The sequence below is a fragment of the Molossus molossus genome, unplaced genomic scaffold (assembly GCF_014108415.1).
Source record: "Molossus molossus isolate mMolMol1 unplaced genomic scaffold, mMolMol1.p scaffold_m16_p_13, whole genome shotgun sequence".
Lineage (NCBI taxonomy): Eukaryota > Metazoa > Chordata > Mammalia > Chiroptera > Molossidae > Molossus > Molossus molossus.
Window position 1 is genome coordinate 6,588,424 of NW_023425348.1, and position 17,795 is coordinate 6,606,218.

A 17,795-nucleotide genomic window follows, 5' to 3' on the forward strand; every position below is an offset into this window, starting at 1 on the left:
GTGGCATGTAACCTCTATCATGCCCACTGCACCTGGGAGTCGGGCAGGAGCCATGCTCCAGCTGTTCCCTGAGCCACTGTCTGGTCCCTGGCACAGGCCACCCTGCTAACAGGGCCAAGGGGTGCACCTCCCCATCTGCACCAGGCACCCATCCCTCTGGAGGTTGGGGCTGAAAGCAGGGCCAAGTGGGGGAGCTCCCTGTAGACAGACACCCCACTTTTCACCCCACGGTTCTGGGTAACCCCTTCTTGGTGACCTTTAAGCACACCAAGATCGGTTGACAAACAAACAAATAAAACCCACAACAACAAAGGAAGCATTAAGCCTGTGGGCCAGCAGATTCAGACCAGAAAAAAAACCAATTTTCTTAGCCATACTTGCTGGGGGGAGGGGGGCGCACTCAGCAGCGGAGACCCCAGCACAGGCCTGACCTTCATAAACCTCAGTACAGGAGCTGCCTGCATACCCGGATCGACCTCCCCTTAGAGCTGTCTCAGCAGCAGACTGCTCTGCCAGACCCTGCTTCCAACTCCGGGACACCTCTCCCTCCCAGCGCCACCCCTAGGTCAAGGGGTGAGTGCAGCTGAGACAGGAAGGACGCGGGCTGCAAGGGGTCTCTTGGGGGTGCTTCGAAGGGACACACCCTCTTCCCAGGCCCGGTCGCATGGCTGCCTGGGGCTTCCGGGCTCAGGTTTGGGATTTCCCCGCCCTTGCAGGGCAGGCTGGGCTCCTCCTCGTGCGAAGGAGGGGGCGGCTCTCCTCCCCTTCGCCAGCCTGGGTCCCTCCTGTCCCGGGACCAGAGCGCTGGAGTCCGCGCCACCGGGGAGCGGGCCTGGAGGGCTCGGGCAGCGCGAGCCCATGGCCCTGGGCGCCGAGCAGCGTCTGGGCAGCCTGGTCGTCTTCACCAGGGACGACTTCGAGGATGACTGGCGCCCCGTGGCCAGCGGCGGCTTCAGCCAGGTGTTCCAGGTGCGACACAAGCGCTGGCGGACCGAGTACGCCATCAAGTGCTCTCCCGGCCTCCTGCCCGAGGCCACCAGGTACCGGTGCGCCCCCGTGCGCTCCCCCCCCCCCCCCGGCCCCTTTCACAGGGGGACGCAGTGCAGGGAGCTCCCAGGGCGGGGCCGGCAGGGCTGAGGATCGTCCTGGACTCTACCCAGTGGCCCAAGCGGCCCAGGCTCTGCGTGTCTTTGCTCTGTCGCTGCTGCAGCCGGCCACCACACCTGTTTGTGGAGGTCACAGTGAGCAGGAACTACCCTCCAAACTGGTCCTGCCTCCTTCTTCCTGGCACCTTCTTCCTTCTGGTGTCAGGGTGGCCAGGACTGCTCTTGGTGGCCCTCTGCCACCCTCCTCCCCACCCTCGAAATCTCAGGACAGGCAGGGCTGTGCCAGTGGAGAGGCTGTGGCGATGGCTCAGAGACACTCAGTGACCTTGGGGGAGCACAGCCCCCTGCTCATGGCCCCTGCCCAGGCAGTGCAGGCCGAGAGGCTTGGGGGATGCAGCGCCTGTCCAGGCCACTTGCTGGCTCTCACACGAGGTCAAGACTGGAGGCTGCCATCTCCGTCCTTGTCTTTGTCCCAGACTCCCCCCATCCCATCGTGGGCACCTCTTCCTGTCTCCACCCATCTCTGCCTTCTCGCTGAGATGGACTCCAGTCTCATTCCCACTGGATTTGCCGGTCCTGGCTCTGCACTGCCCCCGTGAAGCCACAAAAGGGCATCTGGGACCCGAAGTTTGAGCATGAAAACCATGTCTTTCTCCCAAGGCTCCTGGGCCTTCAACTAAAGGGCTGGGAGAAAGCAGCTGCTGTTGGCATCTTATTCGGATGCTCTTTGTTGTGTTCTCTGCGCTCACTGTGCAAGCTCCCAGGACAGCCTCAGGTCCCACATGCTCAGGTCAGTCCCTTCTCTGATTCCCAGACCTCCACCTGCTTCCGAGACAGCCCAGACCCACCCACCTGCTCCCCTTAGCACCTCCTGTTGCTTTGGAGTAGAGAGAGTATTCCAGGATTTGTCCAAATCACTTACAGCCTTTGAAGGAAAGAATAAAAGGAAACAGACAACATTGACAGACTACATGGTTTCACACTGACAATACCTTCTGCCACTTTTCTTTCTAAATCCCGGGAACGCCCTGGGGCGAATGGGCTGCGGGATTTAATGGTATTTAATGCCTGCTGTGTGCGGAGTACGGTACTAGGAGCTTTACCTGTGTGATTCCACTGGACCCTCCCTTCATCTCCTCCTTTATTCATCCACTTGACGGATGCTTATTGCCCTCCCTACTGTATGTCAGGCACTGTGCTAGACCCTGCAGTATAGTGAAGAATGCAACAGATTTGGCCCTGTTCTCCTGGAGCTCACAGCCTGGGGGGAGAAAGACATTAATCAGCCAACCCACATGTAAATGCAAGTGTGCTACTGTGAGAAGTGTTACAAGAAAGGAGAGATGTATGGTTCTCTGAGAGCTTAGTAATGGTGCTTGACTGAGATCAGAGGAGGCTTCCCTGAGGAAGTTACACTTGCACTGATATATGAGGGATGAGTATGAATTAAGTAGGTGAAGAGGAGAAAGCTTTCCAGGAAGAAGCAAGCGAATGTGCAAAGGGCCTGTGGCAGGAGGGGAATACTAAGTGAAGGATGGAGAGATGGCTGTTGGGGCTGGAGCTGAGAGAGAGGAAGCAGTAGAAAGCTCTGAAGGATGTGCAGTCAGGTCGGGGTTGGTGGTGACAGGCAGGAACTGGTCAGGATTGCAGTATGGAGGATGGGTTGGAAGGGAAGAGTGGATGCTGGTCCAGTTAGGAGACTGTTGTCACCATTCAGGCAGGAGACTATCAGAATCTAGACGTGTGTTGGTGAAAGGGGTAGATTATATAATATTTAGGAAGTAAAAACCTACTCAACTTGGTCCTGGGCTGGTTATGGGGACCACCACGAGGAAGGGAGTGTCAAGGTTAACCTAACGTCTGGCTGGCCCAAAGGAACAAGGGGCCACTAGAATGTCTAGCCTGTGAGCACAGCCTGTCTTTTCTGTTCACCATCCTCTCCCCAGTACCTGGCACTGGGGTGTGCAATAAATATTTGTTGAATTATATTGACAATTAACAAGGGAAACATGAAAAGAGGCCCAGATTTGGAGAGGAAGATCATGAATTCAGTTTTGTACATGTCAGGAAGAATTGTCAAGTAGACTTCAGAGCAAAGGTCTGAGCTAACGATATTAAAAGGTGTGAGTCATTTGTTACATGTAACTGAAGCTAGGACATGAATTACATCCATTCATTTTAAGTACCAAGTGAAAAAACCAAAATGTCTCCCTTCATGGAGTTTATAATCTAATGGAGGAAGACAATAAATAAGTAAATAAATAAACAAACAATTAAATAAATGAATAATTTTATCTATAGTACTTATAACCACCTGATACTTTCTTGATTAAAATACCTAAGGAGAGTTGGGTAATCTGATCTTCTAAGAATATATTTGATCTAGGAATATTAATTTGTTGACCATCTGTGTATGGGGAATAAGGATTGTGAGTTGGGGTAGGGTTGCTATATCAAGTACACTTGAAATCCTTACTAATTAGCTACCATTTGAGTAGAGAGTTGAAGCAAGGAAGGAGCAAGCCATGTGACTGTCAGGGAGAGATATTCTAGGCAGAGGAAGCAGCAAGTGCAAAGGTCCTGAGGTGGGAACATGCTTGACATGGTGGAAGAGTAGCAAGAGGCCAATTTGGCAAGAACAGAATCAGGAAGGGAGTGATGAGCAGGGGTTGAGATCAGGGAGCTGGGTCTGGGGGCAGATCACGCAGGACTTGTGGACCATGGTAAGAATTGGACTTTGACCGTGGCTGAGAAGAGACCCCTGGAAGGGCCTGAGCAGAGTAGTGACATGCTCCGGCTGACATCTTAAAAGTATCACTCTGGCCCTGGCCGGTTTGGCTCAGTGGTTAGAGTGTCGGCCTGCGGTCCAGAGAGACCCGGGTTCGGTTCCCGCTAAGGGCACGTACCTCGGTTGCAGTTTGTCCCCGGCCCTGGTTGGGTCGTGCGGGTGGCAGCCACTCGATGTGTCTCTTTCACATCGATGTTTCTCTCTCTCTCTCCCTCCCACTCTATCTGAACAAAAAAATGGAAAAAAAATGTCCTCAGGTGAGGATAAAATAAATAAAATAAAATAAAGTAAAAGCATCGCTCTGGCTGCTGGGCTGAGAATAGATGGGGGGGGGGGGAGAAGCAGAGAGGCCACTTAGGAGGCTGGGGCCAAGTTGCCGACGGGCAGAGACGGGGAGAAATGGTCAGATTCTTGCTCTGGTTTAAAGGTAGAGCTGACAGGGTGTGCTGAGGGGCTGTCGTGGGAAAGAAAGAAAGGGTTCAGGGGTGACGCCGAGACCTCTGAGGGCTAGGAGGGGAGGCCCGTTCTCCGAGATGAGGGCGGCTGAGAAAGGAGCAGGTTTTAGGGGAGAATGAGAGTTCAGCTCTGGACAGTTAGTGTCCAGCACTCAGCTGGAGACGCTGAGGTTGGCTGGAGACAGCGTGCAGAGTGGGAAGGAGCAGAGGCCCGGCTGCGCCTGTCAAGTAACAGAACAGGAGACGGAAGGAAGCCGAGAGGTGACAGAGCGAGCGAGAGGTTCTGCAGAATGCTGGCGCACAGCTGAAGTAAGCGAAGATTCAGGGAACACAAGAGTGAGCAATTTGCCCGGGCTGGTTTGGCTCAGCGGTTAGAACATCGGTCCTCGGACTGAAGAGTCGTAGGTTCGATTCCAGCCAAGGGCAAGTACCTCGGTTGCAGTTCGGTCCCCGGCCCTGCTGTGGGGTCATGTGGGAGGCAACCAATCGATGTGTCTCTTTCACACCGATGTTTCTCTCTCTCTCCCCCTCCCTCCCACTCTATCTGAACATAAATTGAAAATATCCTTGGGTGAGGATGAAAAATAATAATAATAAAATAAAAAAGAGTGCGAGATCTGACTGTAAACCAAGAACTAAAAATTGCTCATAGGCTAGAACAACTCGGGGTCGTTGGTAACCATAGCAACAGCTGTTCAGTGATGTGCTGAAACCAGACACCAGATGAAAGGCGGCGGTGGGAGATGAGGAAAGAGGGAGACCACAGGCATGGCAGCAGCAGTCTGGGTGCTGCGGGCGCCGTGCAGTGCCCGTGGTCCCCGTGCACAGTCTGGAAGCTGAGGTGCAGCCTGGACCTGCTCAGGTCGTGCGGAGAGCAAGTGATAGGCTGGGGTTCACATCAGGGCAAAGTGCCCTCGGATCCCTTGCTTTGTTTCCACTTCACGACAGATGCCACAGTTTCTGTGAACCCAGAAGGACGTGGAGACAGGAAAAGGGTCGCAGAGGTGGAGGGGAGCACTCTGGAACATAGGAAGCAGAGACAAGAACTGGAGAACTGGGACTAGCCGCCCGTCCAGATTCCAGAAAGAGCAGGTGGCTTCTCCTGGAGCCCAGGAGTGTCTGGCTGGCTTCCCAAGGGGCCCTGTGAGCACATTTCCGGCAGCTTCCACCTGCAGTGCCAACACAGCGTTGCAAATGCTGTGCTTGGAAAAATGTCATTGCTCCCTAATCCTCATCCCACTATCCCCAAACAATCTGTAACAGTTTGCATCTTCATGCTCTGTGGACACCTTCCATGAAATGAGCTGGAGGGTTTGCAGATGCTTGTTTCCAAGCCTTCCCGTAAGCCTCGACCCTGTTAGATTCAACAGAGACGTTTGTGCTGTGCGTGGCAGCGCCGGTGGGTTGTGCCTGCGTGGCTACGTCTCGTTTATCCGTGACGGAGAACCGTGCAGCGGTACAGCTCTTGCTCCAGGAGAAAAGCAAGCTTGGGACGTGCTCAGGCTGCAGGGACCAGCCCACATTAGGAGATGGGAAGAGAGAAAGAAGAGGAAGGAGTGAAAAGGAGGAAGGGAGACAGAGACCTTGGAAATGTATTGTAAAATAATATACTAAAATATCAACAGAGACCACATTTGGAAGGTTAGAATACTGACAATTTCCCCCCCTTTATAACTCTCCATAGATTTTCTACGAGGTATACGTATTACTTTTATAGTCAAAATGGCAATAAGTCATATTTTGAAACGGAAGCAGGAGGCATCATGTCGGTCCCCCAGGGGCTTGCCGGCGACGGGGGAGCTAGACAGGCGGCCGGGATAAACAGCGGGCTCTCTGTGGCCACTTCTGTTGGATGCACTGGCTCCTGAGCTCGCAGACTCCTTTACTCCGCCGGCCTCTAGATCCTACTCCGTGCACCCTGCGGACATCCTTCCCTGTCTCTCTTCCCTCCTCTCCGACCGCTCGAGCTCCCTGGGCTTCCCTGGGCCTGCGCAGCCTGGCGTCAAGCCTGGCCCGCGTGTTCTGCTGGCTGCTCTAGGAGCCAACGGTCCCTCCTTCCATCTGTGCCTCCCTCCCCTCCACAGCTCGGCTGTCAACTGCCTCATCGAAGAAGCCACCACAATGGAGAAGATCAGGTTCCAGCACATCGTGTCCATCTACGGGGTGTGCGAGCAGCCCGTGGGCATCGTGATGGAGTTCATGGCCAACGGCTCCCTGGAGAGGATGCTGCCCACCCACAGCCTCTGCTGGCAGCTCAAATTCCGCATCATCCATGAGACCAGCCTGGCCATGAACTTCCTCCACAGCATTGAACCACCCCTGCTCCACCTGGACCTCAAGCCAGGCAATATCCTCCTGGACAGCAACATGCACGTCAAGGTAAGGGCCCTGCTCAGCCTCTGCCCTTGACTTCGGAGTCTCCTCCAGGTGGCGGGACCGTCTGCCTCTCTGACGGCTGCCACGAGTTTTAAGCAGCTTCCTGAACACTGCAGGAGCAATCACACCTAAAACAGGTGGGCGGCAGGGAATTGGTACGTGGCCGGGGTATCAGGACGCCTGCAATACCCTCCCTGGGCCTCGTCTTCCATTTCCAATGTGGGTAGAAGAATCTCCATCCTTCCCATGCTTGGCTTCAGGTGGGAACGTGTGTAAAGGAACTGACCCTATAAAGGTCATGATGGGCATTTTTTTCAGTTCCTAAAACATGCCACACTTTTCTTCTGCCCCAGGACCTTTGCATGTTCTGTTGCGGCTGCCAGGGACAGTGCTCCTCCACGCCCCTCTTTATCTAGCAAAGGACCACTCATCTTTCAGTTCCCAGCTTCAACATCACCTCCTCAGGCAGGTCCTGATCCACCCCGCAGGCCTCTGTAGAATACGCTCGTTGTGCCTCTCTCTGTCCATATTGCTAACCCAGCTGTAAGCATATAATCCCACGAGCAGCGACTCCATTAGTGCCTATACCCCTTAGCTGGATAGCCACTTAGGACAATGATGGGTGTGAGGGTTCTCGTCTTCCCTGCCTCTGCCTCGTCCTCAGTGTCCAGCTGAGGTGGCAGTCCGTGAAGGGCCCCTTGGCACAGGAATGAATCAGGGGTGGAGGCAAATGCCTCAGGGTCTGCGGAGGTGAGGTGAACAGCAGCTCACCATGGACAGCAGCCGCATCCGAGCCCGTCTGCTTGAAGACGGCACCTGCCAAGCACTTGCTGTGGGCCAGGCGTAGCTCTGAGTGCTTTCTCGTGAATGCTCCCCACGGCTCTGAGCTAGGTGCTCACATTGTTCCAGTTTCATAGATGAGGCAGCTGAGGCCCTGCAGAGAGGAGTAGCCAAGATCACCCAGGTCACGGGGGTGCGCAGAATCAATTTCCAGTCGAAAGTCTGGTGCGTGGCGTGGTGGAACCGGGGAGGGCCGTGCTCTCGGCCACGACACCCGTAAGGACCGAGAGGCCAAGGCAGTTTCCGGAGGCGAGACTCTGTGGGCCCCTGTGCCCACGTCTGGCCTCCTCCCAGATTTCGGACTTCGGCTTGTCCAAGTGGATGGAACAGTCAACCCGGATGCAGTACATCGAGAGGTCGGCTCTGCGGGGCACCCTCAGCTACATGCCCCCTGAGATGTTCCTGGAGAGTAACAAGGCCCCAGGGCCCAAATATGACGTGTACAGGTGAGAAGGGGGCGGGGCTCCATCTCCAGACCCAGGACGTAGCTTGTTGTCACAGCCCTGCCTGGAGCCTGTGGCCCAAAGGGCAGGGCAGGGCAGGGGTGAGGTCTGGCCCCTCCATGCCCAGGTGGGAGGGGGTGTCTGGAGAGGAACTCTGGCTGCAGAGGGTTTGCCTGGGATTGTGTGGCCCGACGGGTGACGCGGGTCTCCCAGGCCACTCAGGGAGCCTTCTCCTCCTCCATCTGCAGCTTTGGGATTGTCGTCTGGGAGGTCCTCACACAGAAGAAACCCTACTCAGGTAGCAGCCGGTGGTACCTCGGATGGGGTCCTGGGAAAAGCTGTGGGAGGGCTGAGGGTCCGTGGGGACAGGTCTGTGTTGGGGGAGCAACCTCACCGGGGGCTCCCATCCGCACCCTCCTTGCTTCTTCTGGAAAGTAGGGTTTCCAGAGCTCACCTAGCAGTAAAAAGGGGCGACCGTCAGCCAGGCCAGGCTTCCTGGCCCCGGTCCCTCTGCTTTCAGGGTGCTCCCCTGCACCTCCCAGGCCCAGAACGTCAGGGATAACCCGGGACTTGAAAGTCAAGCTGATAACCAGGCCTGTTGGTCAGCCTGTTACGTTTGGACAGCAAAGGTCTACGGGATGGGGTCATGTCTGGTCTTGGCTTGGGTGGGGCGGGAGCGGACTAGACACTTAAAACCTAAGGCAGGCTTGCAGTCTGGCTGTCTGCTCCCCATGCGTTCATGGAGCCTGTGGGTGCGCCACCTGCCCAGCCCCCGCCCCTCCCCCCACTGCCTCCCGGCATGCGCACAGCCTGGTCTCCCCTCAAAGGCCTCCACATGATGAGCATCATCATCCGAGTGGCTGTGGGCATGAGGCCTTGCCTGCGGTCTGTCTCCGACGAGTGGCCGGGGGAGGCCCAGCAGCTGGCAGAGCTGATGAGGCGCTGTTGGGACCAGGACCCTGCGAAGAGGCCCTGCTTTCCAGGTGCCCGCCTGCCTGACCTGCCCAGACCGGGAGTGGGAGGGGCGGGTGGGCCCAGAGAGAAGGTGGAACCTGGGCCACCCTGAGGGCTCTGCAGAGAGCAGCGTGCTGGCCCTGGGCAGCGTCTGGGCGCAGTGCTGGGAGGGGGCAGCAGGGGCAGGGCAGTTGCGGGCTGTGGCCGCTGGCCTGTGGGAGCTCCGTGTGCCCGTGGGAGGCGAGTAGAAGCCCCTGTTGCCGAAGGAGCTGGGCCTGGCCCTGCTTCTGCCGTGACTACGGTGTCCTCACGTGTAAACGCTCCCCGACCACCAGAGCCCATGAAAACACGCACCCACGTGAGCCGTGAGCGCCTCAGACGCCACCCCGTCCCTCCCCTCACTTCCTAGAGAGGACAGACCCTCAGAGGGTCAGCGACCTGCCGAACGCGCCCCGCTGCGCCCAGCCCGGGACCCACCTTTTTCGCCCCTGTGCACAGGGGCACGTGCTTGAGCCCGGGACTAGGTTTGGGCGGGAGCACAGGAGGTGTAGGGCAGCCGAAACGGGAAGGACTGCTGATCAGCCTGTGGCTTCTTCTCCTCCCTCCTCCCTGGAGCAGACATTGCAGTCGAGACGGACATGCTGCTGTGCCTGCTCCAGAGCCCTGTGATGGAGCCCGAGAGTGAGGCCCTGGCCAGGAAGGTGTCCTGCAAGCCCTCCCTCCGCCGGCCCCAGGTGCGTGTGGGGCTGGGCCTGGCCGGGCAGGTGCTGAGGAGGCACGCACAGGGCCGCCTGGCTGGGGGACACCTTTTCCTACGTCACACGAAGGTTCTCTAAGGGCTAGTGGTGGTCGTAGCTCAGTCCCCAAGAAAGACGTGCCTTCACGCAAATGTGTGGGATGGAACAGCCGGTCCTGCAGAGGGAGACCTCAGCTCCCCAGGTTTCCCACTGTGGCATCAGTACCGTCACTGTTCTGGCCATTCCTGAACGTGTGAACCAGCCACGGTTAGTGTGGGCTCCTGGCTGAACCCACGCAACCACCTGCTTTCCACGTGCCCAAAGGGAAGTCAAGGCCTGGGCCACCTGGGTTTTCCTCTAGACACAGCTGGTGGTAGGAATGGCGGAGGAGGGGTCTCCTAGGACAGGTGGGGTGTGGATTCTAACTGTGATGCGGAGCACCGGAGAGAGGCAGGACTGCAAGACGCAGAACCGCCCGCTGATCAGCCCTGTCTCTGGTTCTCCCTCCCCAGGTCAGACAGGAGGTCAGCCAGGAGCTGACAGACAGCGGTGAGTCCAGGTGCCACAGCGGGAACCAGAGGGTTCATGGAGGAGGAGAAAGTGGAATCAAACCACACCCCTACCCCAGCCTCCCTGGCCCCTCCCACCTCGCCGGGAATTAAAGAATGAAAAAATATCCCAATGCCTGAGCCACCCTAGACTAATGAAACCAGAATCTCTAGGGTGGTTGGCCTGGCAGTAATTTTTAAAAATAAATTGTTGCTTTTAATTCTAATACACCCGTGGGCAGAGCAGGAGGAAGGGGTCCTAATGGCCTCAGGGGTTCAGATCACAGGGCTCCACACTGATTTTCCACCTGCATTCAGGTGTGCCGAGCACTCCTCTGGAAGTTCTTTCCTACCCAATGTGTCCTCGCTGGGGTATGAGGTGGGCTGGTTTGTGTCCCTTTAAGGATCAGGACCCGGAGCCTCCCAGTTGAGAGCTGGCTCAGGGCAGGTGAGGCTGAGGGGTGGGGTCGGGATTTGCACTCAGGCCTCTGCCTCGTTCTCGCGGGAACTGCCCGAGTCGGTTTTCTAGGGCAGAGGACCCTGCACAGACCTGGGGTATTGGGGAAGACACCTCTGTGGTCTCTGCTCTGGGCTGGTGCAGGAGGCAGGCGGATGGCCGGAGGACCTCTGGCAGGTCCGAGGCCCCTTTCCACCCCACTCTCTCCCGGCAGACGCAGGAGACTACTTGAAGCGGGTCCTGCAGCTCTCGGACAGCGAGAGCCTGGTCCCCAGCGATGAGGAGCTGCGCGTCTATGAGAACAAGGTCACCCCCCTCCACTTCCTGGTGGCGCAGGGCAGCGTGGAGCAGGTGCGGCTGCTGCTGGCCCACGAGGTCGACGTGGACTGCCAGACGGCCTGCGGCTACACACCCCTGCTCATCGCCGCCCAGGACCAGCAGCCGGACCTGTGCGCCCTGCTCCTGGAGCACGGAGCCGATGCCAACCTGGCGGACGAGGACGGCTGGACCCCGCTGCACTTCGCGGCCCAGAATGGGGACGACCGGACTGCGCGCCTGCTCCTGGACCACGGGGCCTGCGTGGATGCCCAGGAGCACGAGGGGTGGGCCCCCTTCCACCTGGCTGCTCAGAACAACTTTGAGAATGTGGCTCGGCTTCTGGTCTCCCGTCAAGCTAACCCCAACCTGCGTGAAGCCGAGGGCAAGACCCCTCTCCACGTGGCCGCCTACTTCGGCCACGTCAGCCTGGTCAAGCTGCTGACGGGCCAGGGGGCCGAGCTAGATGCTCAGCAGAGAAGCCTGAGGACACCGCTGCACCTGGCCGTGGAGCGAGGCCAGGTGAGGGCCGTCCAGCACCTGCTGAAGAGCGGGGCGGCCCCTGACCTCCTGGACCAGAACGGCTACAGCCCGCTGCACACCGCGGCCGCCAGGGGCAGGTACCTGATCTGCAAGATGCTGCTCAGGTATGGGGCCAGCCTCGAGCTGGTGACCCAGCAGGGCTGGACACCCCTGCATCTAGCAGCCTACAAGGGCCACCTGGAGATCATCCGTCTGCTGGCTGAGAGCCATGCTGACTTGGGGGCTCCCGGTGGCATGAGCTGGACCCCCCTGCACCTGGCTGCCCGCCACGCGGAGGAGGAGGTAGTGGCAGCACTGCTCCAGTGCAGGGCGGACCCCAATGCTGCAGAGCAGTCCGGCTGGACACCCCTCCACCTGGCGGTCCAGAGGGGCACCTTCCTGAGTGTCATCCACCTCCTGGAGCACCACGCAGATGTCCATGCCCGCAACAAGGTGGGCTGGACGCCTGCCCACCTGGCCGCCATGAAGGGCAACATGGCCATCCTCAAGGTGCTGGTCCGAGCCGGTGCCCGGCTGGACGTCGAGGATGGGGAGGGCTGCACACCCCTGAAGCTGGCCCTCCGGAGCCAAAAGCAGAGCATCGTCGCCTTCCTAGAGGGCAAGGAGACCTCACTGGCCATCGTGGGCGGTGCTGAGCCTGGAGAGCAGACGGAAGTGTAGACGGCCTGTGGTCTCCTTACCGTAAGGGCGAGGGTTGGTGGAAATGCAGCTGGGCTTTGGCAGGGCCCCTTTTTTGTACTTGCCACCTGCCCCTTTGACCTTGAGGAAACAGGAACCTGGTCCTCTGGGTGATGGAGGGACAGACAGAGGTGCTCGCTCTGGCTTGGAGAGGTCCTTCCAACACCTCCTCCCAGTGGGTGTCCTGCACACCCTGGTCTCCTCCTCCTGTACCTGGACTTTGGCCCCCAAAGTGAATTTCCTTCTCATCCCCAAGACTCCTGCCACTTTCGCCAGTTTCCCCTGGGCTCACGGGGCCCTTTGCACCCCAGGAGCCCTCTCCGAGGACAAACAGGCAGAGGAGACAGAAGTGCTTCCTCTTGGCTCAGATCTGTGTGACTTGACCCCTTTCCTGGATGGAGCCGGGAGAGCCAGGGCAGGCGCTGAAAGTTCAGAGGACATTCTGCTCATCATTCAAAGCCCAGCCCACCCCCTTGCTGCCTGACCACACCTTCCTGGCGGCCCTGGGTCTCCCACATTGGTCTCTCGGAGGGGAAGGAAGGTGGTTCTCTAACTGCCCACGAGTGACCCCGTGTCGCTCAGTCCCTGGTCTCCCTGACCCACCCTCTGCTGTGTCCAGTTACATGGCTAAGTTTCAAACCCTGAAGTCAATAAAGCTGTGGGTTTGAGTCTCCCCTTTAGAGATGGACTGGCCTGTGAAGCTAGGTTGTTTATAGGGGCCAGTAGTGTTAGTGTGTGCGCATGTGTGCGTGTATATGTGTGTGTTAGGTAAGACGCGTGTATATGTTCACACCGGGAGGCGGCAGGGCAGGTGCAGGCAGGAGGGGTGTGGACGGGGAGGAAGAAGTTGTCGGGGTTCTGGGTGGAGCAACCAGGGCAGGGCCTTTCCTGTCCAGCAGCTGCTCAGAGCTGCTGTGACCACAGCCTGGCCACTCAGCGGCTGGTCTGTCCTGTCCTACTGGTCACGGGGCAGGTCAGGGCAGGGCTGGGCTGCTCACACGAACCTTGCGTGCCCAGCTCTGCCGGCCAGGTGGCATCTGCTTCCTCTGTGGCTCCGCCAGGGTTGACAACCTTGGGAAGGGGTGGAGTGGGGCTGTGGGAGGGGCCGGACAGGTAACCCAGGGTCCCCTCTTTTCCTCTCTGCCTTTCCGCCCTGCCGGAGCCGCCCCTCCAACTCCAGGATGTGTTGTGATTGTCAGAGAAAAGGAACCTTCTGCCTCAACTAATGGCCAGCTCCACCCCAGCCAGCTCCGGGGCTGGGCCACTAGTCAGCAGCCTGAGGTCAGTGGGCATGAAGGAGGCAAAGCAGAGGAGCCCTGCTGCCCACGGGCACGGGACCCGTCGTGCGTCACTCGTGCCAAGTTCATGCATCAGTTTGAGCAGACCCGGCTGCATCGTGTCTCCCATCCTGTGGTCTCTGGATTGTGGCACCAGCCTCATGGGCCCTGGACACTTCACCCCGCCAGGCAGCCGCCTGTGGCCACCACAGAGACCTTGGGGGCAGCACTGAGCTGGGGGGTGCCCTAGGACAGCGATTATAAGTCAAGCTTGCACATTAGAATGTCCTGAGTGAGTAGGGGTGGTGAATGAAGGGGCGTATTCACTACCTGGTGCTACCCTTGTCCAATTTAAAGCAAAATCTCCAGGATAGCATCCAAGTGTTAGCTGGAGAGCAGCCAGGGCTGAAAATATCCACCAGGGGGCGCCCTGGGGTTTCTCTCTGGGACATTCCTTAGTGTGTCCAGGAAGAGTCACTGGCTCCAGCCCAGGGTGGTGGCCTTTTCCCTCCCTGGTTGGACCAGTGGGGAGTCCTGAGGACGGGGGCTCAAGGGCACTCAGCAGAAGCAGGCTGTCCCACCCTCCTACTCCTTGCTGGCCGCCTGGCCCATTCTCCTCGTTCTCCCTGAGACCAAGCCTTAGGCAAGACGTAGTTGAACGCGTCCTGGGAGTTCTGTCCTGCCCGGAACATGCTGGAGTGGAGGAGGGCAGGGGAGGGGCACAGGGCTGTTTGCTTCTTGCACCCTGAGGTCTGGGTCTGGCTCCAGGTCCAGGTCTCGGGTTGGGAATGAACCGGAGAAGGGAGGTGGGCTGCCAGGCGAGCCCAGCTCCGTCCATGGGAATGGCCAGGAGTGAACGGCAGAGAACAGTGGTGTCTGTCTCATCCTATTGGAAAGAGTTGGAGGAAAGACCTTGAGTAAAGGGGTAGAAAGGTTAGATGATCCTTTTGCACCTGATGTCCTGTGAATGACAGGGATCCGTGGACGTTCGGACAAGACTAGCTCTAGGAATCAGTGCAGCTCCGAGGGTCCCAGGGTGCAGGTTGGGACCCTAAGACCCCTGCTTCCTCCACTTCCTCCTCCAAGAGATAAGTGGGGTAGGGGTTTCCGGCCGGCTCTGGGCACCACGGCCCTTCGCCTCCTTCTTGTCCCCGTCACCTCACCCCTTTCCAGGCACAGACCCACACAGACACAGGGCATGTGCGTGCGCCCCATCGCAACAGCTGCCCTCTGGTGGTTTCCTAGGGACGTTCAGAATTGGGTGCTAGCGAGGCCCTTGCAATTCCCAAGGAGAGGGTGTCTAGTTGAACTATGAACCCTGTTCAGGGGAAACTGGGGCCGTGTCCTCCTGCGCGTGTCCACTGGAGGTCCTGTGGACCCCTGAGCTCAGAGACCCACGCTGAGCACCCCCTTGCCCTCCACAGCCTGCCCTCCCTCCTCCTGCTGGTGAAGCACCCGAACCCTAGCCTAGGAGTTATTCTCGACCAGCCAGGCCACCCGCACTTCCTGGGAAGGTGGAAACCTCTCTCTGCGACTGTTCGAGAGGACAGCCACCAGGTCCACGTGCTGGGGCAACAGAAGAAACACAGCTTTAATTCCAGCAAGTCAGATTCAACAGCCACAGTGCAGTCTATGCTCTCCAAGATCCAAGGTGCAAGTCCCTGCCCACGGAGAAGAGCCCTCCCCGCCTGCGATGGCCCTGAATCAACAGCCCTGGGCGAGGCGCCCCGCGCTCCTTCCTGCTCAGGGCGCCGGCCACGCACTTGTCTCCTGCACCCCGCCCTCTGGGGTGCGCGCCAGGCCCACCGAGTCGGATCCGGCTGCAGGGTATTGCTGTGAAGCCAGGGCAGAGGGTGGCTGCTGGGCTGGGCTGAGGCCAGCAGGGGAGCTCGGGGACTGGGAAGTGGGACGATATGGGCTCTGGAGACTGTCCCCCTGGATGCCAACCCTGTGCACCCCCACAGGTGTGTGGTCTGAGGTCACGGACACTGCCTAGCCTCGCGCACAATTCTCAGCCACGGTGCTCGTGTCCCTGGCTGGCGGCAGAGGCCGAGTCAGGAGCCTTGTGGGTCAGAAGGGAAGGCGGTTAGTAAGCGCTCAGCATATTCCTTTCTTGCAGCTCCTCCCAAGTCACAGGACGGCTTCCCTTGGAAGGGGCGGCCACATGCCGGCCCTCAGCCCTCGGAGCCCTTGGCAGGGCGCCAGAGAAGACACTGCCCCTTTCCTTTGCTGGCCCCTCAGGGAGGAGGGGGCAGTCTCCTGCTGTGCCTGGGAGAATGTGACCCTGACACCTCTTGGGAGACACCTAACGTAGTGTCAGGTCAGCTGCAGGGCTGGGGAGCCCCATTGGGGGCCGTGAGCTCTGACACCCAGCTTTGACGACCAGCCACAGATGGCATTACCCTGAGCCTCTTCCGAGAGCCAGACAGTGGAGCTGGTGTTAGAAGGGCGAGGGGCCCACGTCCCCATGCACCGGGCAGCGGCGGTCCAGGGCTGAGGCTGGAGCCCACTCTGCCTTCAGCTGGGCACAGGCGGTGTGAGGGCTCGGCCTGCACAGAGGGTAGGAGGGTGAACACGAGGTGGGCAAGGGTAGGCTTACAGCGGTTTGTACGAGAAATAATACCGCAGTGGACACAGAGTAACACAGGAATGAGCTGATTCGCACACTCACAACTGTAGACCTGCCTTTGCCAGCCCTGTGGGAGGGTGGACGGCGCACAGCGGGGGGGTGGGGGCGGCGTGTTTGGACCTGGGCCTGGGCAGGAAAACCGGAAGGTGTGCGTGCCTGAGCTGTTCCCTGCAAAGCCAGCCCCTCCCTGTGCCCCGTGGCGCAGCCGCCCTCCCCTGACCTGACCGCGTCCTTCACTTCACAGGCGGCACCTGCCCCAGGGAGGCTGCCTCCCTCGCTCCAGCCTCACGCCTTCAGGTCTCGGGACAGAAGCCGGGTGAGGCTGGGAGAAAGCCCCAAGCAAGTCCCAGGTCCTCGCGCCCACTGAGAGGAGCTGCAGCTCTGCTGAGGGAGGAAGCCTCGCCCCGCAGGGAGGAAGCCTCCCGAGCCCCAGGGAGCGCTCTGCCCAGCAGCTCCCGCCCAGCCAAGTAGCCAAGCCCGGATGGGAGAGGCTGTGGGAAGGTGTTTTGACCACACACCCCCTTTTCCCTGACCCTCCAGAACCCTAAAAAGCCAGGGTGGGTCTCCCCTTCCAAGGATGCTCGGTTCTCTCCTCACCAGCTTCTTGCTCCCTGAACCCTCAAACCAGAGCCGGGCACCTGGTTGGCAGAAGACCTTCAGGCACAGGATGCCCAGACTCTGGCCTCCTGCTGCTGAGGCCTCGCTAGAAGCTGAGCCCCCTGCCGTGCCCCACCCCCACTAACCCACACACACATGCTCATTTGCTGGCAGCCAGGCTGTTCACAGTCACCCCAAGGTGGCACCCTAAGAGTCTAGTCGGAATGGTTTTTCTTTCTCTATTTCCCTTTTTAAAAGCCTTCTGACCACAGCAGCCTCCTCCAACTTAGCTCAGGGCTGGTCAGGAAATGTGTGGACTGGACAATGTAAGACAGTCAGCAAACCTTCGTTCAAAGGCCGGCCCTGCCGCCAGGTCACCCACCTCCCTGAGAGGCTTCTCCTCGGGCACAGGGGGATCGGCCCGGCCCCCAGGGTCATACAGGAGGTCACATGGGTGAGGCCCACCATGACCCTGCCTAGATGGGAGCTAATGGCACGGACACCGCCTAGGTCCTGGGGCTGGAAGGGCAGAGGGGCGGCGGGCCACAGGGCTGGGCCATGTGCGACTCTGGGACAGATGGTGAGGGAAGGGATCCTAGACTGGCGGGCACACTGCAAATGCCCCAAGGCAGGCCAGTCCCCCACGTCCCTGGTTGTTGGCCACTGGCTGCCCGTCCCGAGACAAACGGGGGAGCAGGGTCATTCCCTGGTCCGCCATTCAGGAAGTCCTCCGGGCAGGGTCCCTGCCCTCACCAATGTCCTACCTACTTGTTCCCAGCCAGGGCCCACCGGGCTGCTGCATCCATGTCATCGTCATCATCTGTGATCGGTGCCCTGGCCCTGGGCAGCCCACACCCGTGGCGGGGTTTCCACACCCAGCCTGTGCTCTGCCGTGGGGTGTGCAGCTTTGAGTTACCGCGTGACTCACGCCCGCTGTCCACTGCAATGGGGCTTCGGGGCGAAGGGGATCGTGTCCACTGTCTTCACCACTTTGTTCTTAGCACCTCGCTCAGGGCCTGGAGCACAGAGGCCTCGGTGAATGCAAACATCTG

The 17,795-nt window shown here is 59.1% G+C and overlaps 1 protein-coding gene across 1 annotated transcript; it reads left to right on the plus strand.

Moving 5' to 3' along the window:
• The first annotated feature begins 858 nt into the window (after window positions 1-858).
• Window positions 859-12,838, plus strand: ANKK1 (ankyrin repeat and kinase domain containing 1). The gene is made up of 8 exons (XM_036258981.1): window positions 859-1,040; window positions 6,434-6,728; window positions 7,860-8,011; window positions 8,257-8,306; window positions 8,836-8,991; window positions 9,581-9,702; window positions 10,212-10,248; window positions 10,919-12,838. Exons 1-8 carry the CDS (start codon window positions 859-861, stop codon window positions 12,220-12,222), a joined length of 2,298 nt encoding a protein of 765 aa, XP_036114874.1. The 3' UTR covers window positions 12,223-12,838.
• The last annotated feature ends 4,957 nt before the right edge of the window (window positions 12,839-17,795 follow it).

Excerpts from the sequence above, each read along its gene's own strand:
- ANKK1 (XM_036258981.1), top strand. The coding sequence starts at position 859 with ATGGCCCTGGGCGCCGAGCAGCGTCTGGGCAGCCTGGTCGTCTTCACC. Across the intron at positions 6,729-7,859 it reads ACAGCAACATGCACGTCAAG|ATTTCGGACTTCGGCTTGTC; the intron begins GTAAGGGCCCTG and ends GCCTCCTCCCAG. Across the intron at positions 10,249-10,918 it reads CCAGGAGCTGACAGACAGCG|ACGCAGGAGACTACTTGAAG; the intron begins GTGAGTCCAGGT and ends CTCTCCCGGCAG.